General features: G+C 37.1%; 1 protein-coding gene across 1 annotated transcript in view; it reads left to right on the forward strand.

Moving 5' to 3' along the window:
* Positions 1–24,263, forward strand: part of LOC108571050 (probable G-protein coupled receptor CG31760) — a 136,555-nt gene that overhangs the window by 95,434 nt on the left and 16,858 nt on the right. The window contains exons 5-11 of the mRNA XM_017933401.1: positions 6,026–6,260; positions 12,787–12,921; positions 16,305–16,455; positions 18,406–18,550; positions 18,640–18,772; positions 19,553–19,706; positions 19,803–19,912. Coding sequence (XP_017788890.1) covers positions 6,026–6,260; positions 12,787–12,921; positions 16,305–16,455; positions 18,406–18,550; positions 18,640–18,772; positions 19,553–19,706; positions 19,803–19,912 — 1,063 coding nt within the window. The remainder of the gene's footprint in view (positions 1–6,025; positions 6,261–12,786; positions 12,922–16,304; positions 16,456–18,405; positions 18,551–18,639; positions 18,773–19,552; positions 19,707–19,802; positions 19,913–24,263) is intronic.

Below are 24,263 nucleotides of genomic sequence, written 5' to 3' on the forward strand. Positions count from 1 at the left end.
CGTGAAACGGCAAAACGTCTACATTCTAATTGTTATAACATGTAAACAGAACTTTAAATTTAGTGTAAACAGAAAAAATATATAATACAATTTATTTCACGGTATTGCAACAAATAAACGTTGAATCAATATTTAATTCGTATAAAAACAATTATTTAACGTAATAATTTTACCTTCACTATGGCTATTTTTAATCTACGACCACAGGTCAACCTGATTTCTAATCCTTACGAACTTTAAATTCAGTCTAAACTGAGAAAATATATTGTTTTTACAATATTCTTCAATGGAAGCATAGGTTTTAGCATTCTCGTTATTTACTTGTGGTTAAATTAATTTCCTAAGGATTAAAAATCAGGTTAACCTGTGGTCGTAGATTAAAAATAACCATAGTACAGCTAAAATTATTACGTTAAATAATTGTTTTGATACGAATTAAATATTTTGTAACAAGCAAACGTTGAATACATTTTTCATTCGTGTAAGAAGAATTATTTAACACGATAAATTTAGCTGTACTATGGTTATTTTTAATCTACGACCACAGGTCAACCTGATTTTTAATCCCTACGAAATTAATTTAACCACGAGTAAGTAACGAGAACGCTAAAACCTATGTTTCCATTGAAGAATATTGTAAAAACGTATAAATTGTTATATGCAATGTTATAACAAATTGTCGGAAGTATAAATTTTTAATAAAATTGTGAAAATTGATAAATTATACCGTGTTACGATATCGGAAATCTCCCGCGAAAATCTCCCGCGAAAATTTCCCGCCTGACCTAACCGACGATTTTGCTAATGACTTTGGGGAGAGGGTACCGCAGGTATATAAGGACCCGCCGATGTCCCGCGAAATCATTTACCCTTTATACTGGGCCCTAGACACTTCGCGGCGTATTTTGACCTGAAGGTTCTGAGATGTGAATAGAGTGGTCGGGGGCTACTAGCTAGTCTATGTCCACCCTGTACACACTCAGCCTTCTTGTAACACTTGTATACATTAGAATCAATTAGAATTTCTATTACTAATTATTAAACAAATTTTAACAATTACCGGCACTCGCTAGGCACGTAATATCAGACTTTAAATACTCGACTTCGAACTTCGGTTTAGTCATAATTCTATTAATGTTATAATAACGTATAATTTATTAATTTTCACAATTTTATTATTAATTTATACTTCCAAAAATTTGTTAAAACATTACATATTATTATTTATACATTTTTGCAAGTTTCTTTGACAAATAAGTACGTTTCAACGATCTTATTACTTTCTCGTTGTGAAATCAAGTTCGGAGGATTAAAAATCAGGTTGACCCTTGGTCGTAAATTTAAAATAGCCATAGTGAAGGTGAAATTATTATTTTAAATAAATGTTTCTATACGAATTAAGAATCTATTCAACGTTTGTTTGTTGCAATACCGTGAAATAAATTGTATTATATATTTTCTCAGTTTAGACTGAATTTAAAGTTCGTAAGGATTAGAAATCAGGTTGACCTGTGGTCGTAGATTAAAAATAGCCATAGTGAAGGTAAAATTATTACGTTAAATAATTGTTTTTATACGAATTAAATATTGATTCAACGTTTATTTGTTGCAATACCGTGAAATAAATTGTATTATATATTTTTTCTGTTTACACTAAATTTAAAGTTCTGTTTACATGTTATAACAATTAGAATGTAGACGTTTTGCCGTTTCACGGTTTTTCCTCTGTTAATTATGTGTTTATAAATCATTTCAAACTAAAGCAGCACCATGCCCACCCTTAATTAAACCGTCTCAGTAGTTTACCGTAATTAATAATCTATTTTCGGAATTTATACGAGAATTTTTGAATTTTAGTAAATACTAGAGTCAGTGCATCGCGTATTGAAATAATAGCTTCATCCCTAGTTCGTTTATTATTGAATATTTTTACGCGTTTAACTTATGCTTCTCCCCAATTCTCGTCGCGTATTTTATTCAAATTTTCTTATATTCTAGAATCGAGAAAGATATGAATTCGCGTTTTTTCTTTTGATCTTTTGATTCTTTCAATTGCATTACGCATTATTGCAATAATTTCTATCGTTACATTTAATTCTAATTGTTTAGCAGCTTTTCTGCTGCTATCGACTCTACATTTTACTGACACTTGTGGAATCAACCCTACATTTTTTTTTTTTACTTGGAGGTAGGCCGACTCTATGTGATAAACAACTGGCAACCAAACGGTGGCTCTCCCTCTACATTCGACGGATAATGTGTACAGGTATTGAATGTAATTTCTTAGCAATTTGTTTTTGTATTTCATCCAAAGCGATATATTATGAAGTATTAACATTAGATTGCTTCCTCGATATGGCCATGGTGGTCATCAGTGAGTGGAGTGCCTCAAATGTTTAGAATAATTAAAATAAAATAAATGTTGTTAACTAAAAATTTTGAACGTCATAGCTAGCTAGACATTATCAATTGAAAAAAAAAAAATTATAAAGCATAATACTATAATCCTATGCTTAAAATGTATTTTCTTGTGGCCGCCTGACAGCAACCTGTAAATCTGGCGCGACAGTGAACGTGTTAATAAGTAAATGTTGTTCATAATATACTGTATTGAAAAAATTGATTAGCGGTGGTGTAGGATGTTTCTTTTCAACTGTCTTCCTTGATATTTGTGATGAATTGGTAGTTGTGGAGAATTTTCTGGTGTGGCTGATAATATTTTTTTTTATTCTTACTAGCGTTTTTCACTATTCATTAGGTCTTCTTCGCCACTTCCTCATCGTCAGTATAATATTCTACCTTCTTTTCCATTACCTGTTTATTGCTAGTGCCAGTTAAAGGATAATGAAAATGCACGTTACTGGGTTCAGCAATGTACCAACACGGTAGTCCGGTGAAGTCTTTATTGATACTAGTATTTTAGCTCTGGAGGTTCGCGCTAGACTGACCTCCTGTCGTCTCGCCTTTTTCCAACTAACTTTTGTCGCTTTGTTAGTTTTCCTGATTGGCTAACCCGTAGCATCGATGTTAGTCAATCAGATAATTTTCTTACAAGTCGCTGCGTGTCCCTTGCGCCCTTGGCGCTCTTTTTCCGGGACCACGGTGCAACTTGGTGGAGGGGTGTACTTTACACTGGAGATTTGGCAACACAACGGAATTTCTTCCAGGTCAGGTACTCGTAACTTGTCCGATCGTGGCCTCTGGGCCTCGTACGGCAGACCTTTCGGAAACCCTTGGTTTATGACGCGGCAATTTACTATTGAGGCCGTCGAAGTAAGTTCTACACGGACATGCATTGTCGGATTTCTAGAAATTAAATAAACTAAAACGGTTTTGTTGGGTTGTTAATTATGTGAGGTGGTGGAACAGAAAGAAATCAAGGAGAGATATAAAAACACAACACAATATATAGTTTACACGTGGCGTAACGCTACGCCCGTACACGAGTGGACGAAACCGGAACGGCACCAGTACGCGTGCTTTCGGGGAAAAACAGTTGACGCTCGGTGGGTCTCCACACGCGGGCACTTCGAATACTTTAACAGGTTTCCTCAAAAATAGCTTTTCAAGCGCGCACGTCATAAACCGTGCTGGTCGTCTGCACGCCAAATGTTATTTCCCCGGGTATTGTAGCTGATCGCTACACAGTCATTAATGATTCAAGGTTTTGTACCTTTCTCGTTAACTGGTGTATGTTCTCTTGTAAGGTGTTAATGGTTACAAAAGTTTATTGCCATGCATACCATAGTTTGGTCTCATTTTATGTTTCTAACTGATTCTCTTAAGTGAAAATCTGATTATTCTGTGGAAGAACCTCTTTGGCTGTCTTGTCTGCCATGTTTACTAAAGAGTAGCTTGCAACTCTGATGGGAGATCTCATGGTCCTCTTGCTGCTGGAAAGAATTATGAGTGTCCTAACCTTCATCTCTGAGTCCAGTAGCAGTATCTGACACCTTGGCTTGGAACCCTACCATGGGTGCAGAGCGGTGACTAGTTGACGACCCGTGAAAATCCACTCACTAACCTTCTATTCGGACCGGTTCTGGGGTTCCGAAACCCTTGTCTCGCAAACTTACGTGATACTTCTTTGTTCATCATTCCTCTAATTGCTAGTTTTAAATCACGCTATTTTCTTTCACAAGTACCCTCCATGCAAGCATGACGAGTATTTCCCAATCCACCATTTGGGGAGGCACTCGTCGAGGGACTAGCAATCCCATACGGGAATTTAGTATAGAGATTAGAGAAATATTTAAGTTTCGGCATGATAACATCCTAAAGAAACACAGCTTAAATGTACTGCATAATTATACGTATGTATAACATATAAGCACTTGCGTAATCCGATGAGCTGACAACGAGTCTACTTTGAACATTATGGTATGAATTGAAGCAAAAAATTCGAAAAATTGTGAGAAATTTAAGAAAGATATTAACAAACTATGTTATAAAGGAGTGGCAACTGTTTATTATACAGGGTGTAATAGAACATGTTACTTCCCACTTCGGGAGCTGATTGTACACTTAAAAACAATGAAAAAAGTTCCTATAAATACATATATGTTCTATCTGTTTTCGTTTATGAGATATAACGAATTTTCTGTTTCGATTTTGTGTTATCTAATTTATACCTTAAGTTATACCAATAACATTTGTGATATCTAATTAGCAATTAGTAATTACCTTTATGGTGTTATCTAATTACCTTATGATTTTTACCCCGGTCTAAGACCCTAAAGAACATGCAGAATCCTCCTTGACGACTTATTTCGACTACTAACTCCGACATTTAACGAATCCTCTGAAATATCTTCGTAAAACGTGTGCAATTATAATGTATCACACAAGAGTGTATCTGTCACATTTACCAAAAATATCGCGAAAAACAAAGACGAACGTCATAATCTAAAAATATACGTTCTGTTTCAGCATGCATTATATTTAAGACTCTTAGAACGGTTACTGTAATTGGAAACTACGGATATTTTCGAAACGAGTACTGTACCTATACATTATTTGGATTGAAGCCATTTTTCCATGTTTGTAAGCAAAAGGACAACGAGTAATCTTTGTAAATGCAACTAACTACTTGCATAAATCAAAAAAATTTATTAAGAAATAGGTACCACGGTACAGGGAGATAGAATGTATCGACTAATGTTCTAAATTCTGAATCGATGTTCAAAGTGAACTGTTACAGTCAAGAAAATTCTAAATCGATGTCCATTGTGTTCCAATACTTTTTCACGTAGAATGATGAGAGAAATCTATCAATGTAAAAAGAGTACACATTTCCACATAAAAATATAATGCAACTGTTGATTGCACATGCACTTCTATAAAAAACATGGTCCTAGGGGTATACCTAGTACTTTTTGAACCATTTATCTTTCTCCTTCGACATTTTTCTGTAACTGTAGTGATAACAGAGTTATAACCTGAAACAATTGCGTGGACTACCCTATAGCAGGGGTGGCCATAGCGCGGCTCTCACAGGCGAGTGGTGCGTCTCTTGTGCAAATAAAACTGATCTGTGGGTAAAGTTTAAAAAATTGAACTGATTTTTCAGTTTCTCATTGTTTGTTTCGTTATCAAAAATAAATAGATGGCTCTTTCAAATATTCCTTCCTGAAATATGGCTTCCAAAGGTAGTGTAGCTGGCCACCCTTGGCCTAGAGCCTCCAAAAATATAAACGCGCCCCGGCAAAGTTACGATTATTCGAATTCAGACGACGAAATCTCCGACAGAACTTTCCAGAACGACCTAACAGCTTCTCGGCAACCTGAAATGTGGCTTCCAAAGGTAGTGTAGCTGGCCACACCTGCTATGTACAATAGCTACAACCGTTATGGGCAAAATGAGTCAATTTCTCTGTTGCCAGTTAATAATATTCAATCACGAGTGTCTTAAAGCAAAATATGTGTCAGTTAATAGGCGAATAGAAATGAATTAGCATTTACCATTTAATTATATATCTACATATAACCATTCGAATAAATGACAATTCATTGGAATGTTACACAGTACTTTTAGATGTATTAGCAAAGTCTCTGCTGATGTCGGTGAACGATGCAGTAGGAACAAGGGTGATCGCGCTGAACTCGTCCACGGGCGCGGTGATTAGTTCAGTCTGGTTGGAGAGGAGTCCAGGAAGCGTTGGAGAACCGTCCAAAGTCGAGAATCACGGACTTCAGCCAGGATCTATACCGGATCCAAATTTACCATGGTTCGAAAATGCGGGTGCCATTACAGAACTGAGGTTCGATTTATCTAACGTACAATTTTTAAACCCTGATGCACCTCGATAAATGTAATTGCACATATTCAAAATATTCTATGTGCACCAATTACGTTGTCATTGCTTTCATATTTCGATTCATACGTAAAATATTTTTATTCCTTTGGATTGAAGTGATCTTACAGTTAACTTTGAATATACACTGCTGCTCAAAAGATAGGGATAAATCCATGTTTTAGCAGAGACGGTTTAACTTTTCTTTTATATTACACAAGAGTATCTACCGTCGAAGTTTTTATATTTATCTGTGTACAACAGTTAACGCTAATACCGGCGACATGTAAAACTTGGAAGCTAATATCTCGATAATAATTTTCGCAAAAGCGACATGTATGCAGTGATTTGAAAACGACACGATGTCAGCTGCAAGAATATATAATCAAAAATATACATTTCCATTTAAAAACATGAACCCTTTACAGGGCTTTTCAAAGTCATTGCAAGATCAAAAAAGTTCCAGAACAATATGTCGCCATCGATATCCTACAATTACCATCTGAATTATTTTTTGGCATCATTCGTGATTTTAGAAATATGTACTTCTGTGTTCTAAGATAAACCGGATGTACTGTATACAGGGTGGACCACCTAACGTGACCACCTCAATTGTTTTCGTTATTAGTGGACCGATTAAAACTTTTTTTGTTACAGATGATACGATTTCAAAGGATCGTTTTTTTTTTTTTTACGTGGGGGAAATCTACCAAAGACACCCTGTCTCCCCTGGGGAAGGGAGGTGGGATAGTGTGGGATTCCTACCCACTAAAATTCCCGCGGTGATCCTCGTCGGGCGCGCTGGGGAGGGCCGCGGGAACTTTGTATGACTTCCGCAGCCCTCCCCGCGCCACGGCTTGCTCCCCGATCTCGAGGGAGGAGGCGGTTACACTACCGCCCCTTCCCTGTAGCTCCGCCCGTAGGCTCGGCGGCGCCGGGGGACCACGCCTGGTGCCGCCCCTTCTCTGGGGAGCCGCCTGGGGGAGGGGCCTGGCCCCGCGGCCCCATGTGCATCTAGTCGAGAGGGTGGGGGTCTCGCCTCCTCGCCCCCCGATTCGTCCTCCTGGAGGGATGACCGCTGTCCTCCCCCTCTCTCTCTCGGCGGCCTCCTTCTGCAGCATGACCTGCTCACAGAAGGAGGCCGCCGCCTCCCAGGACCTCTCGCTCGCCACCATGGCCCTGACTAGGCTGGACCATGGCGGGACATTCCGCGAGGGTGTGTTGCGTCGAGTCCTGGCGTCCCTCCTCACAGTTCAAACTCTTTTAGAGTAAATTTTCAAGGCCATGTTCAATTTTTTTATCTATAACCCTATAGTTTTTTTTTTTTTTTGCCTATTAGCTAGCAAGCATTGAGACGAATTCAACGACCATACTATAATACATTTTTTAATATATGAAATTTATATATAAAGACATTAAATATGACCTTGAAAACTTATTTAGAAAAGGACATAGAAAAAATCTAGGGTCACTACTTTAGAGATCCTTTGAAACCGTAACCTCTATGATCAAAACAATTTGGAGTGGTTTACTAATAATGAAAGTAATTTAGGTGGTCACGTTGGGTGAGCCACCCTGTATACTAAAACTGGAGAAAAATAATGGGTTTGGTGTAACATTGGTAGATTTACAAGTTATTGCAAGTTCTTTACTACAAGTTATCTTAATGTCAGCCAAATTGAGATGCGGTCTTACCGCGGTGGGCGGTAGGTCCGGAGACCAGAAAGATTTGTCTAGGGGTGAGAAGTAAGCTAATTTGCCCATCACGTCACCGTTCACTCCCAATAGAAGTGCTTTAAATCAATAGTAGACGTCTAGATTTCTGAAGAAAAATAATAATGGTACAAGTACACAACACAACATACTGTTAGGATAGTGACACTTATAGAATTAGTCACTATCCTGACGCACCAGGAGGATCCTTCGGCCATTCGAAGCTCGAACGGCTTCTTCATCGATAGGGTCAAACTCCAGGGAAAACGAAGGCCTAAAAGACAGCGTCCCCGCACATTTTGGCCAATAGTTGTTCTCACCTCGTCCCGCGCACGTCATATTGAAAACGTTCTCTGTACGTGCTTCCTGTAAGATATTAATAAAACTACACACCAAGAAAACGTTCTTCGAGACTCCTTTCGTTGCCGCGGCATAACAATACGATATCAGGACGACCAAGTTCGCCATATTCGACTTACATTTAATGTTAATTTAACCAATTAACAATAAGCGATGAAAGTTAACACTCATTCGTCCAATAATACATTTAACGCCCATCCGACCTTCCTTACAGCAGGAGAACGTGGGAAGTAGCATTAACATTATCTCTGCTGAAACGTTGACTAATTCCTAACTTTTGAATAGCAGTGTACGTGCATCTATTACGCATTTTTTTCCAGCGTTAACCATGAGAAATGTATGATAGTGTTGTCGAAAAGTCTGTGAAAAGAGGAAACTTTGGATAAATTAAGAATAAGCTAACACCTAATACAATGTACTGCGCAAGATGTTTTGATTGCGATGTGTTTTCACTATCACATTTCATCCTTTTTCTAAAAAGCGACACTATCATACCTGTTTTGTTATTATCATAAGACAGTTTTAATGATCATTACTTCCAATTTATATTGTTTCATAATTTCCTTTTCTCCCATGATAATAATGAATGTGATAAATGAGGTATTAATGAACGTGATATTTGGAAAATGGTATATCTTACATTTGAGAAATTGCAGAGGATCTAACTTGAAGCCCTTTGCGTAGCTCAGATTATTGTAATTTTTAAACAACGAATAAGCAGATACTTACATTGTATAGTACGAGTTCTAATGATTTATATGTTACTTATTTGAACGTATACAATTTTTTCAGAAAATTATAAATTATTGTACTATAAAATGAACATTTTAGTCTGCTTTCTAAAACAGATGTTAAAATGATTTCATTGTTTTCCAATTATCCTTCGTTAACGATACAACGTTAAAAATTTAATTACTGATATTATTAGTTCAGATGAATGGAATTTAATAATATTCCATATTAATGTATGTATTTATTAAATTTCGTCCCTTTTTACGTAAATTGACAACAGTAATAAATAATAAGACGACTATTACGTGACATACGTAGATTAAGTAATGGAATTAATTGAAAATATTTAAAGATATGTATGTATTGCAATGTTTTCACGTTTGCACATTTCTTTTCGAGAACTGTCAACCTGCACACACGCACACGCACAAAAAATGTTTTCTGTTCGCACCTCGCCCTTCATATTTAATTTTCGTTTCTTCTCCTCGGTAAAATAATCGAATATGTTATAAAAAAATGGTAATACAGTAAACTATGAGTAATTGGTAATATTGTTAATGCAATGTTGCAGTATACTTATAGAGTAACATTTCAAGCATAAATTGATTTATCTGCAAGATAGTTTTACTGAGAAGAAAAACATTTTATAGGCGCTCCACGATCATTCATCATCCTTCATCATCTTGTATGAGCGTCAAGTCATAGAAACTCGATACGCGATAATGTAACAAGGAAATATTTTCAGAACTTTTCTTCCTGAAAATAATAATAATTTTTATGAGAAACGTATATTTTCTGAATGTTTCAAAGTTCGACAGCTCATAATCGATTAAATATGTGATGTACACATACAATTGAATGATTTAAATTCTAAAATTGTTACCAAGTTGTTTTAATTATTATAATTATTTTTCTTGGTTTCATGCAACGCTTTTTCAGTGGATTTAAACTAGGAAATGAACGGACAGACAGATCTTTACATAAAGATAACTTAATGTTAAACTTTAAAAAATATCATGTTCCGAATTATTTGGAGCTTATGTACACATATTATTCTCTTCACTTATAAAACCATTACATTTCCTAAGAATTTACTCAATATAATATATAAAACATTATAAACAAGGAATGACTGTACAAAATTATCGTAACACTTAAGATTTATTGCTTTTAAAAGGAACTTAACCCTTTCGCGACTAACGCCGGTTATATCCGGCATCCACTAAATTCTTCACACTGGCTGGCGCCGGTTATATCCGGCATACACTAAGTGTATGCAATACATCCTTAAGTCCTCTGCTGTTCCAACGAAATCCTCTAAAATTTTACACGGACACATTGGGAGCTCCAAAAACGCGAATGACTCATGGTGTGCACTAACGGCACGACGACCCGTCCGTTAATGGCGCACTGATGCCTAGTTCCGCCGTCGCGAAAGGGTTAATAAGTACTTGAAATCACATATCGTAAAATAATAAAAGATACAATTACTGTCTACAGCAAAAATTTAACAAGAAGATTTCACTTACATCAGCAAAATCAAGAGCACATGATCGTAGAAATGACAATTATAGTGAATAGAATTGTTGAAAAGAAAATATTGCAATGATAAGTAAAGACTGCAAGCAATGACAAGTAGTGTCATCAAAGATTTAAACAAATGAATGGTAATTGCTCTGCTGATACTGGATTATGGATCTGTTTAATTTTTCTTGATATTCCGTGAAAAAAATAATAATATACAGATCATAAAATAATTTTTAACATATTAGGAAGATATAGTGTAATATGTTATAACCATTTTTTCCTTCATAATTTTTGATGAAAAGCTTATTTTCCAGAATTTCATTTCATTTTATTATATCTTGTTTGTTGAACACCAAAAATATTGTGCGAATTTTATTTAAAGGATATAAACATGGTTTTTGTTTTGAAGGGGAACATAAATGCTTAAATAGTCACCTACGATAATCAATACTTTATCAATGTGTTATTAAAGGTTTTTCATTACATATACACGGTGCAGGAGTATTTATAGCGGCTATCGTAAAACTAACCGTTGTAGTTAACGCAAAGCAATTATTACCAACGCAACTATGTATTATAAAACATATACCTATGAATACGCACGTGTCCTAATGAAGACGAAAGCGAAAGTTTTTTAAATACTTATACAGGGCGTCCCACGCAACTGGGCCAAGACATAGCGTCAAAATCATAGAAGGTAGAAAAAAATTTCATTAGGCAAAATTCGATTTCGAGTGACTTCCTTCAGAAGTGAAGGCGTTTCAAAGATTTTAAGGTCACTGCTATTTTTTCAAACGGAACTATGCATTTTTTTATACACCATTCGATGAATTTTTTAATTCTCCACAAAAAAGTATTAAGATACTCGGGTCGAAGAGTGATTAGTGTAAAAGATATTGTTTAGTCTACTCGCGGTGATCTTACGATCTTTCGAGTTTTGCTGAATTTGCACGTTTGTGCCGACTAATTACAAATTCGAAGGACCACTCCCGTGTATCGGGAGACTAACTAATTTGCTCTTGTTTGGTTTCCGGAAGATTTCAATGCTGCTTGTTGCTAGCCGAATGGATTCTGATTTCGAGGTCTCAGAAAAAGTTCGAAGATACCTCGGTCAGGATACATTCGGCGGGGGTGAGACACGCGGATTGGTTATTACAATTTCGACTTCGACAAGGGAGGTGGTTGACTATACGCGATTGGCAAACTGTTAAACAAAGAACGAACTAAAGGGACGCCCCCAAGTCAACGGTCACTCTCAAGTGTCGTCCGCACCCTTGAGTGACGCGCGCGGAAACTCGCGTGTCTCGAAGCAATAAACGCAGCAAGTAATAAGTCTGGACAGCGCTTCGTCGCTAACAAAAACATACCAAAGTGGAGACCAAAAACCCGAGGAGTTAAAATATAAGAAACAGATGTGGACGAGAGCCACGAGAAGAAAAGCATCGAACTTCTAAATAAACGTTAAAGTGCTTGATGGCCTCCCAAATTTACAACTGCTGCGAAGGACCAAATAATTTCCAGACCCGTGCCTGGAGAACGCCGTAAATCTAATAGGACGACTAAACAGATATTTTATTTTCAGCTTCACCACGTCATGCATCACTCGAAACCATTTAATTTTGCCTAATGAAATTTTTTTCTATCTTCTACTGTTTCGACGCTATGGTTTGGCCCAATTGCACGGGGCAATTCTAATATATAGTAGACACAAAATTAATATTGCGTCTTAAAAAAATTTTAGTTTCATCACAATAAGTGTATATTCTAATTTTATTCGTTGGTATTAGAAATGTAAAGGAAATTTTGACTTCGAAGATGTTCCCTTAATTTTTAATACCAAGTAAGTAATAACAATGTCACACTCATATTGGTTCATGTTTTCATTTCAAATATTATTTTTAAAAGTCTGCATGCAATTTGAATTTACGATAGGACTTGCTTCCGTAAAATTTCTTAATTGAAGCCTCGAATATTGACGCATTCAGACAGTGATTGACAATTCGATACAAATTCAACATTTGTATATATCGGATGACCGTGAAGTGCCAGGATGACGAATTAAAAAAGAGTAACTTTTACTATGGGGTCGTTGCACGAAACACGTATGCGTGAAAAGATCGAAGTTTCTATGGCGGTTCGTGGCGTTTGCGTGTTATACCAGGTCACCGAAATTCATGCAGTCACCGGCGATTGAATCCTACAGGGGTTGGTGGACCATCCCGTATTTTTCCTGCAAAAGTCATCGATGGTTGATTTCGTACAGTGTTAACATACGACCACCAGACGCTCGTCATTGGTTCGTACCAATTATTTATATTAATCTATATTTTTAACACGTTCACCGCCACGCCGGCTGACGTTGACTGGCGCATGGCTTTCACGTGCAATCGTGTGGCAATATTGACACTTACTGATAGGATTTAAAAATTTCAGCTTATACACCATTGGAAATGAAGTATTTAAAGAATGTATATATGATACTCTGGGGGTAATAGAATGTCTACGAGTGTGTTTAGCCTGGAGTGATAGTTGCGTGAACGAAGAGTGCTTGAGCTAGAGCGATAGAGGTGTGAAAGAAGAGTGTACTTGAGAGTATCACTGAAAGATTTTGGGTGGATGTGACTGAATCTTGGTTAAGAGTGCCTGTGTAGAGCGAATGTGAGGGTATGAGGATAAATGAGGGTGAAAGAAGCGCGTACGAGACAGAATAGAGGTGAGAGTATAGAGAGCAGAGTCGAGAGTTGTGAGTAAATAGTGAGCATAGCGAGTATTGTGAGAAACCATATAATCATTTTAAATATATATGTAAACATTATAATTTTTTTTAACACTGAGGAAAAACCTATTTATTCACCCAAACCAGTACAATACACAAAACAATGAAGTATACTATGTTTAAGATGAATCTGGCCCGATCTACGCGACAGCTGACGAGCCGTGAAATGCGGCGGTCAACGTGTTAATATACATTTTTTACATTACATTTATCACTTAAATTTTACTTAAATACAATTAAATTAAACTAATTAAAATAAATTCTTCAATTTGAATACTAACCAAATCAATTTCTCAATTGTATGCACATGTAAATTTGATTTGATACAAATGTACTTATGTACCATTTATTACGCTTATTCTATGAAGCAAATTGAACAAATGGTAATCACAAAAAAATTCACAAAAACTTAAATAATTTATTACTGAATATTTTTTGTTACTGCCTATTCGTTACTTAAATAGATACTGAACAGTAAACACTAATTTTATTAGGTATAATTAGGTAGTAACATTCAAGCCTTACTGTTGGACACAGGACTGCGAGGAAAGTTTAACAGATGGAAACATTTGTCAGTCTAGTCCACACTTTCCCTCTAAATTGTCAATAGCTACTTCAGTAAATTTGCTGTCCTGCCAAGCCAAAAAGTCCAGGTCTTGTTGAAGACCAGCACGCGCTGTTTGCTCCTCCAGGAGTGTGACCTTCCTGAATTTCTTCAACAGAAGTGAATGATTGAATTTTTAGAATATATTATAACATAGCTCCGCGCACGCAGGTTATATAAAATTCCGATTTTTTGGAAGATCGCGAACACTTTTGTGACATACAAACTCTCGTTCGTAACATGCAACACTACTCTTGTACAACAACACTGGATTCACATGTAATAAATTTATCGAAGCGAAGTTCCTTTTTAACTAATTCGCACAAAGTTCATTCGACAATATTATAAAAATATCGAAAGTAACACGCATCGTAACACTTAAAAATAAATTGAAACATTTTGAATTACATGTAGCAATATGATATTTTGTAAATATATGTAATTGAAGAATTTATTAGAGGGAAGCGACTAAAGTTTGATTGCTTTTTCTTGTATAACATTCTTAACCCATTCGAAGCTAATTACACACCTGGTGTGCAATGCCGTCCCTAGGAGAAAAGACCAATGACGCACCGTGTGTGTAACGATCATGGATTCATATTATGTTATTACTGAAGTATTAATCATGGAAATAAGATCGTTTTTAAACAAAATAAAAGTTAAAGCTCTGTAGATATTAAAACCTGCGTTGGTTTCAAGCTAGGACCACAAAGTGAGTGTATACTCTGTCCAATTTAAGAATAACCTCGCTTCGCGCATGGGACGTGCCTAAGACAGGGCTAGAACCATTGCCTACAATTAGAAAGTCCAAACCCCCACTTAACCGCCTACGTTTTTCTCCGTCTTACCCTCTGCTACGCTCTCTGTCTATGCGCAGAACGGACGAGAATCGGTCCGAGAGCGAGGTTACTCTCATTTTGAACGACGTACAGACACACATGGTGTGTCATGGCCTGATTTGCACGAAAAATGTCTATAATGTTAACTTTTCACTACCCAAACATGTTTTCTTTTCTAATTTTCAATATAAAGAAAAAACCAAATTTTGGCTCCTGGGGACCGACTTTCGAAAAGTCGCTGGTCTTGAGTGGGTTAATGTTAACGTTAAAATTAATTTTTCAACGGCAAAAGATTCCTTGATCCGACCTTGACAGAATTCATGTAAAAAATTAGTGAAAAGTGTTTTCAAATTTACGAAAAAATGCCAAAAACGATGGTTTAGAAAAAGTGCTCCAAAGTTGTCCACTCTATTTCTCGCATATTAAGGCTACCAAATATAAATGTTTTTTTAATGAGGAAAATTAAAACAGACTTTGATTAAACGCAGTAAAGTTGTTTTAGGGACTTTAAACGTTTTAGCACCTTTCTTCCATCCCATTTTCTTTTTTCTTACTGCTTCTATCGTCCTTGCCATTAACTCATGAAACCACAATCTTTTCTTTCTCTTATTGTCTCCCATCGTTTATTACGATAAAATTAACGAAAATAATTTGACCACGTCAAAATATTCGGTGAAAAGTGTTCCGATTTTGGAACGCATGGAGTCCAATTTAAGGAAAGGGAATTGTTTTAGAAACATGTCGTTTATTATTACCTATAAGAAACAATTAAAAACCGTATAGATTGTTACTTCTACTCTATTTCTACAAATTAGAAGTGAGAAATGAGTATTTGCCAATTTAGAAATGAAATTACATCAATGAGAAGACACGTTGGAACAATTTCATAAATTACAAAAATGGAAAGCAACGAGTCATTTACTAATGCTCAATAATAAACGAGCAACCATGATTCCTTTAGTTTGCAACATCTACTTAACAAAATAAGTCGAGGGTCCGACTTTGGTCACTTTCCTCTACTTCTACAAGGTTGAAGTTTCCATCGAAAATTAACTAACTTATGCAAGTAAATTTTAAGATCTAGAAATTAAAACCTATAATAGAACTCATACACTGCCGGCCAAAAGTTTGGAATCACCTCCCAATTTTCGTCAGTACTGAATCTGCTACTAATTTTTCATAGACTTGATATTGATATTGTGGAGATAAATAGCAATTTATCTCATATCGATTAATTTGAATGATACAAAATTCGTTAAAAAATTCTTAAAGCTGCTGACTTTTTTCTGGCAATTTTTGTGTAACTTGCAATGCACAGTGATTTCAAAATTTTAGCCGGTAGTGTATATGTATTACTCACGTTTGAAGACTTTTAATTCATTGATAGTTAGTCTGAGTATAGATTACAATACCAACAGAATTACTTTGGTAGATGTTAATAATAAAATCCTTTTTTGAAGGGTTCGAGAATTTTTAAGCATAGATATCGATATCAACGGATTAGAAGTAAATCAATGCGAGGCGCCGTTGCAGAATAATCAGGACGAAGTTCTAAGTAATCAAATAGGATCTTTTAAAGGCACACACAAATGTCATACTGACACCACACAGGTAACTATTTAATATTGAAAATGTAACCATTGAAATCAGCAAAGGGTAAACTTATAGAATTATAATATTTGCTACTTTCTATTTTGATTAGTATTATTGTCTACCACTATTATGTCTTCATAGTTACAATATTACATCAGAAATTGTCTAAAGGAGAATGTTAAAGATAGGCGAAGTTTGACATTCGTCTGGAACGAAAAATTTTGTCACAGCATAAATCTACACATCCTGAGGAATAAAAAATGTAATTGCCATTTTTCCCGAAAATGATGGGAAAGTTATGTAAGAGTATGACCATACTTATAACTTACTTAGTTGCAACTTTTCCGTCTGGTTTTCTTCGGGTAATGGTCTATTCGTAAATTAATCATTTAGAAACTCGTATTCAGTGTTATTGACAAAGATTGCTGTACATACATCAATCAATCGGAAACGAGACGTAAAAGTTGCAACTAAATGAGTTATACTCTTATATTTATCCGCATTTTTCATAACTTTCCCATCATTTCCGGTAAAAATGACACTGTAGGACGGTTGATGGTAACACTCTTTATTAAAACCGTGGACTCTAGGTACAAATCGCCAGAAAGTACAAGTATAGGCGCGACTCGGGCGGTCTTCAGCGAGAAGTCGCGGACGCGGCGATTGTCACGGGGTATTACGTCTTGTCGCGGCCAGATTTTCCAGGGGGGAACAGAGGAAGGGAGATTGTAGAGAAGGAAGAGAAATTGTCGTCTATGAACCCGCGAAGGAGACGTCTGTTTTCTCGGATCAGGTAGTGTTCAATTCTGACACGTCGTCGAGAATCGATTGAAAAATGTAGCGACTGTGTGATCGCCTGAACTTCTTGCTCTTAACCTTTTTTGTGTTCTCGTTGTCTCGTTGGCGCGTTGCCCCGGTCAGCCCTCGCATTTCCCCTTCCCTGGTCGCATTTGGGTCCCTTGACGCGAGTGAGTTTTGGGTGGGAGGCTAAGACTCCCACTCACGTTCGGGCCTTGGTCCCCGCCCAACGCCAACCACTCACCCTCAAGGAGGGGGTGTTTTGCGTGAAGTACGCGTCACCTGGGCTTATGGGAAAAACCCAGGGTAACGGTACCGCTCGCTCGCGAAAACGTGCCTGAGCTCGCGTGGGTTTATGATACGTCAATTGCTATTGAGATGCACGAAGAAAACTCCAAATTCTCCGCCTTTATGAGAGGTTTGGAACCCTCCTGACAATAAGGAATAATTAACGAACGAAAACATTAAACGCGTATTCAAACCTTAATCTCAAAAATAGCAGAGTCGCGTCCGTATCGTAAACCTGGTCTAACTTAAGTATCCTTAACAGGTAGTATGGGAGAGTTTGGAGTCGACCTAGAGGTGTCGCTATAACCCGCGTAGGAGCGTCTGCCTCTAGGAGGTGGGTGGGTAAGGATGACGTTGGGGTAGAAACAGGACAGGAAACCTGGTCCTGGAGTCCTCGTTCGTTCCGTACTGACTTTTTGCAAGGTACTGAGTGTCGTCTGTAAACCCGCGAGGGAGACGTCTGCTCGATGTTTGCTATGATAGTCTAGGTTCAGCTTTCCCGGAAAGACTGATTTCTTACGGCGAAAAACCGTCTTCTATATGTTTTAATGGGCGACCAATCAGGGCGGTCGTGCCTTTTCGCAAGTTCGGGGCGCGCGAGCCGCTATCCCACTATCTGAGGCTACGGGGGGTCGCGTCGTATAATTAGGCGAAAAACGGTTACGCTACAACACTTACATATTTTATTCCTTAGGATGTGTAGAATCATGCTGTGGCAAAATTTTTCGTTCCAGACGAATGCCAAAATTCGCCTATTTTCAACACCTCCCTTTTGGTGCACATTGCGATATCGAAAGAGTCGCGAATGGTTCTTGAAAATTGTAATTTAAATTACTCAGGTTCGAGAATTTGTATGTAGTTGATGTTGAGTACGGTTTTTAGTGTGAATATCAGAGTCCCAGTAATCGCATAAATCAAAATGGTGTTGGCGCCGGTTGGGCAAAGGGTGCATATGTATGCAAATGTCGAAAAGGTTATTACAGCACGACCCAACATCAATCCGCTTTTGATGGAATTCTCGTCGAAGGTCAGTGGACAATTTGAATCTCTACCAGGACAAATGCATTTACCTAGACTTTCAATTCACGACGTTGAACGTAACATGTAAATTTTTAGCCGCTTGGAAGGAAATGCAAGAAAACAAAAGTGATTCATACGCAACTGTGTTCCATTGTTTACGTTGTGCACCAGGATGTGCTAAGTGCAAAGGACCCGAACCTTGTCTAGCTACTTACAACTGGTCTTTCCGGTATGAGTCCAACACAACTCTTTTATCCTTTGCTTGTTTGAGAAGTAATCAGTTGTTATTACTTAAGTCAATTCCATTCTTGGTACAGTCGAAATTTAAACATTTCAAATTTTATATTAAATATGTACATCATATTTAGACATACAGTAGAACCCACTTATTATAATTACTTCGCGATTTGCAATTTTTGATAAGAATAACCGGCTGATAACACTGAACAGAGAATACAAAATTTTTATTATTAAACTCAAATTATTACACACAATTTTGACATTTGCACAATTTATATTTATCACAAACTGTACACTTAATACAATATTACATACTTATTCTATCTTTTTTATAAACAACTGTTTTTGGAAACAACATAACATTTATTTGAAAAACTTATCAAGTGTTGTCTGCAGTGTTTACGTTTTTTTTTTTAACGAATTCTTGATATACACTTCGGTTTGCTTGTATGCTTCGGTTAAAAAAAAGTTTTAATGAAAGAGCCCATTTCTTATCGTTTGTTCCCAAGTATAATTATCACAATTGACAGAAATAGCCGAAGTTTGATAATAATAGACGGACTGTTTTAAACTAATTTTATATAGAGTGTTTTGGGACGACTACTATTATGACAACAATAGCCGATTGTTAACATTAGTCATGATTATAATAACCGGATTCCACTGTTTTGCACATTTTAAACGAATTTACGAAATAGTTAAATATATCTTATAATTCTTTGAAACTTAAACTCTTTAATTGGTCAATTAACAAAACGTTTGTTTCCAGAATCACTCTTCTATCGTTTTCTATTTTTTGTGTATTTGGTACCATTGTTCTGGTGGCCTACATGTATCAACACCGCAAGCTCAAAGTGTTCAAAGTCGCTTCACCGATATTTTTGTCCATCACGCTTTTGGGTTGCGCTATTATGTATCTCGAAGTACGTATACAGCTTCTCTCAACTACATCCATATCGTATAAAAATATCAAAGTGCTATTCACGTGCTTTGTTATCCATGTTCCATTATGTATTTAGATGGCCGCTATATTTCCCGTTTTGGACATGTATTCCTGCATCGCCACAAAATGGACGAGACATCTTGGCTTTTGCATTTCTTACACCGCATTGTTGATGAAAACATGGCGGTAAGATATCAAATCTTATAATTAACAACTGTCTGCACAATTCCAATTATAAGTTTATGTGTTCTACCTGATTTTACTTTGTAACAAATTTCTTAATCAAAAAGATAAATAAATGATAGACACTGCAGTAAATATAGACGACGACATTTTTTTAGAGATCTGACAGTATCTAAACTAAAATTCTACTTTATGAAATAATAAAATATGGTAACATACAGGGTGTCCCACGTAACTGTCGCCACGATTTTTCGGGCACTTCCGGTAGCCAGATAAAAAAAATATTTGGATAAAAATTAATTAGTTTGTAGTCGGCTACAAAATGCAATAGAAAAAAATTCAGAAAAGAAATTACCTTCATTTTTTTAAATAGCACTACATATCTTTTAGTACATAATATTATTACTTATGTCAAGACGAGTTCAACAGCCTAGTATACTATGACCTTGATATGACTTTGAACTGAAAAATGCGAAGAAAATTTGACATCAGAAGTGTATTTAAATTTTCCACGTGTTCATCTCCCAATATTATTGCAAGACCTGCCAACTGATGTTGTTGAACGTATTCATTTTCAACAAGATGGGTGTCCACTCCATAATGCACGGATTGTTAGGGAATACATAATTTCAAAGTTTGGAGAACGTTGGCTGGGCACTTACGGACCAATTCCCTGGCCACCTCGGTCACCCGACTTGACCCCTCTAGATTTTTTTCTATGGGGTCATCTGCAATCTGTAGTCTATGCTTCCCGCAGGGGGGTACCCAAGGGTACCTAGGGGCTTGGCGATCCCCCGATACCTCGGCTGGTTTACCATTACCGAGTGGGGTGAGGTTCCCTCGAATGATAGTGGTGTTGGTGTCCACCCACGCACATCCCACTGATGATGTAAACGGTACCTCGGGCGGCCAGCTCGTATAGCCCACGCCCGGGCGTTGCGGCGGCTTATCTGCCCGCCCCGGACGGACCGGCGGGATGGGTGGGGCGCAGTGCAGTGGCACCTGCCCGGCGTATCCTGCCGGGGGCTGGCCGAATTGGTGTCGGATTCGAGGGGGCAGTGGTTAGGCCGCATGCTGGTCGGGGGCCCTTTTTCCAGGCTCCGACATGTGAGTTGCGAACAGCTCCTGTACCAATCTGGAGAATTGGTAGAGTGTTGGAAAGTCACTCTGCTCCACCCGTAGCGTAGAGATTCCTCCTCACAAGGACCCTGAACGGGTGGGCGGACGACCTGTACCCCTTGAGGGTCTAGTCGGACGACCCCGTTGATTGGGCGTATCTCAATCCCACGCCCCAGGGCGGGCCGTAGGCCTCTCGGTAGTAGACCTCACGTTAATCTGCAAACTGATAGTGTAGTCTATGCTGTATCTATAGAAAGTGTGGAACACCTAAAGCAGCGAATTAAAACAGCGTGCGAAGAAGTTCGTCGGGAGAGCATTAAAGAAGCATTAAATAGAAATTTGTTACGTAGAGCAGAGCTGTCTCTGCAAGAAGACGGACTACAATTCGAACATGTACTAAGTTAAACGCGTGTGAGTTAGATTTTTATACGCTCTTTATGTTTCTTTCGATATTCTGTCGATGAACGCTAAAATTCTACATTTTTTTTTCATTTAGGAAATCAGAACCACGGGAAACTATCAGATACGAACATTTTTGTCGAAGAAGGTATTGATTTCGCATTTTTGAATTCAAAGTCATGTCAAGGTCATAGTATACTAGGCCGTTGAACTCGTCTTGACATAAGCAATAATATTATGTACTAAAAAATATGTAGTGCCAGATGAAGGTGACCTTCATTTCTATTGCATTTTGTAGCCGACTAAAAACTCATTAATTTTTATCTAAATATTTTTTTGTCTGCTACCGGAAGTGCCCGAAAAATCGTGGCGACATTTACGTGGGACACTCTGTATATTAGAATTTTTTAATTAGCAATATTTTCTAATAGATTTTACTAGAGGTTTGAAAAATTAGGTTTGGAACAAAAACATCTGGAATATGTTACTTCTAATGAATGTTGGAAAAGGAAGTCAGTAAACATGCAATATACTGAATAAGGAATAAGAATATAAAATTGAGTTTATTATTACGAATTGACGTTTCTGCACGCCTTTTTTTGTATAATATGCATTGTAGAGGTGCTTGTTCCCTTATTCTCAATAATGAGTAATGTATTAAGAGTCCAAGCTACAAAATATGTCTTCTATAATGAGTACAGTAAATTCTCCACAAGTGTCAGTCCGCAAGGAACCTAAACCTGACACTTGTAGAGTCAGGGACTACGTTTTCGAGCCTCGCACCCGCCTTTGTAGTTTGCCGAACGTAGATAAGGACAGCGAATAAAAGATAAGGATGAAACGAGAGTCGAGGCAACCAAGCGATTTAAATACCACCTTTTTTAATTTTACGTTTTTTTATCCCGAAATTTTTCTTAACATATTGATGAGATTTTTCTGATGAAAATGACATCAAACACGACATAATTTGAGCAACATTTACTTATTAACACGTTCACTGTCTGGTGTGACAGTGAATAAGTAAATATTCAAATTATATTGTGTTTGATATCATTTTCATCAGAAAAATCTCACCAACATGTTAAAAAAAATTTCAGATGAAAAAAAGGAAAATTAAAGAAATTATATTTTTCTATTATGAATTGTCGAGCCGTGAAATCTCGTAAAAGAAACCGAGTGGTGTAGCGTTACACGCTTGACTGACAGCGAGCGAGGATAACATAAGCGTAGGACCATCTATACTGACACTTGTAGAATCCAAACTGACTGACACTTGTAGAATCCAAACTTGTAGAGAATTTACTGTATACAGACCAAATGTAGTAAAAGGTATATTAATTTGAAGCATGAACAATTTTGCCTTAAAACACATCTAAGTTTTATAACAGAGCAATATAGCAAATTATCAAGAACAGCAATTTAATTCAATGAAAAAATATCAATAATTTTGAAAACTACATAATAATTTCTTTAAAAGAGAAAGAATTGTTTACGTACTTTTTTATACTTACTTCTCAATGCAAGAAAAATATTTGGTTACTTCCTATACTTTTTTACCTATATTATTATAAATTAACAACACATTTGCAGCACATGATTTATTTTGAACTTCTTCCATCGAAATTAATACAGCGTATCACACCAACTTTGTCTACCTCAATATCTCTATTATTTCAAGAAATAAGCGAAAACATTACGTACAAAAGTATGATTGCAAGAAAGACATAACATGTAGTACTATTTTCTTGAAAGTTGGAGGCGTAGAGGAGATTAATTTAATAGCATTGTCTTATAAGGCACGAAAAGCCATTAAATTTTTATTCTGAACATTTTTTTATATCTACTATAGTTTTAAAGATATACAGGGAAATAGGGTAACACTTATCTTCATTCAAGGGCTGTTTTCGCCCCGAAGAACCAAAAAAGGGCCAAAAAAAAATTGCCCGATACTTCTCTTCAGGTCCTCTGCAAACCAGTAAAGTTTCAAGAAAATCGGAATTTTCGAGTTACCGAAGTTTCCTTGTAAGATATAAGTACCTATATCAGTGATGGCGAACCTTCTGAGCTCGGTGTGTCAAAATTGGGAAAAAACCTAGCTTAACTCGGGTGCCGTGTCCATAATTGTTGCGAGCGTTACGACCTTGTACGATCACGGACTCGCTATGGTTCACGGATCTCTGACTCGCTCGTTGATAGAAGATAGACACCGTTGTTTTTCGTTGTTGTTTGTGTGATGATTATTTGTGATCTGCTCGGTTTCGGCTGTGAGGTGACTTAATCCTTCTTATCCGACGGCGTTTGCAGTAGTTCGCTTCCTACGGCCGACGTGAAATTTAATAGTCCGTTCACGACGGCCGACTTAAAATTGAGCCCTAAACGTATCGAATTGTTTATAAAGTATTTGAGTCTTTGACAATATTGTGATTTTAATATACTATACTGAATAATTGAGAAATTAAGAATAATTAAGAAAGGAAAGCGGTGACACATTCTCAGAGTCGGTACGCGGTACCGAAGTCGGCCGCATACGACGGCTGGTGAGTCGGTACGCGGTACCGATGTCGGGTCGGAAAGGTTAAGTCGATGCGTGTCACCTTTGACACGCGTGCCATAGGTTCGCCATCACTGACCTATATTATGGTAATTATCTAGAATAGGGCATTCTTCATCGATTGTGATAATCTTGAAATATGTTATCAAGGTCAACGTTCTGAACAATTTATTCCTACACATATAACCGCCGCTCGGCTTTAGTTTCGGAGGTGTAGAGGAAATTTAGTTTCGGAGGGTTAATTTTATTCACCAGTATTAAGTCTACAATATTTGTAAATGGATG

This window comes from Habropoda laboriosa, unplaced genomic scaffold (genome assembly GCF_001263275.1).
Source record: "Habropoda laboriosa isolate 0110345459 unplaced genomic scaffold, ASM126327v1 scaffold17, whole genome shotgun sequence".
NCBI lineage: Eukaryota > Metazoa > Arthropoda > Insecta > Hymenoptera > Apidae > Habropoda > Habropoda laboriosa.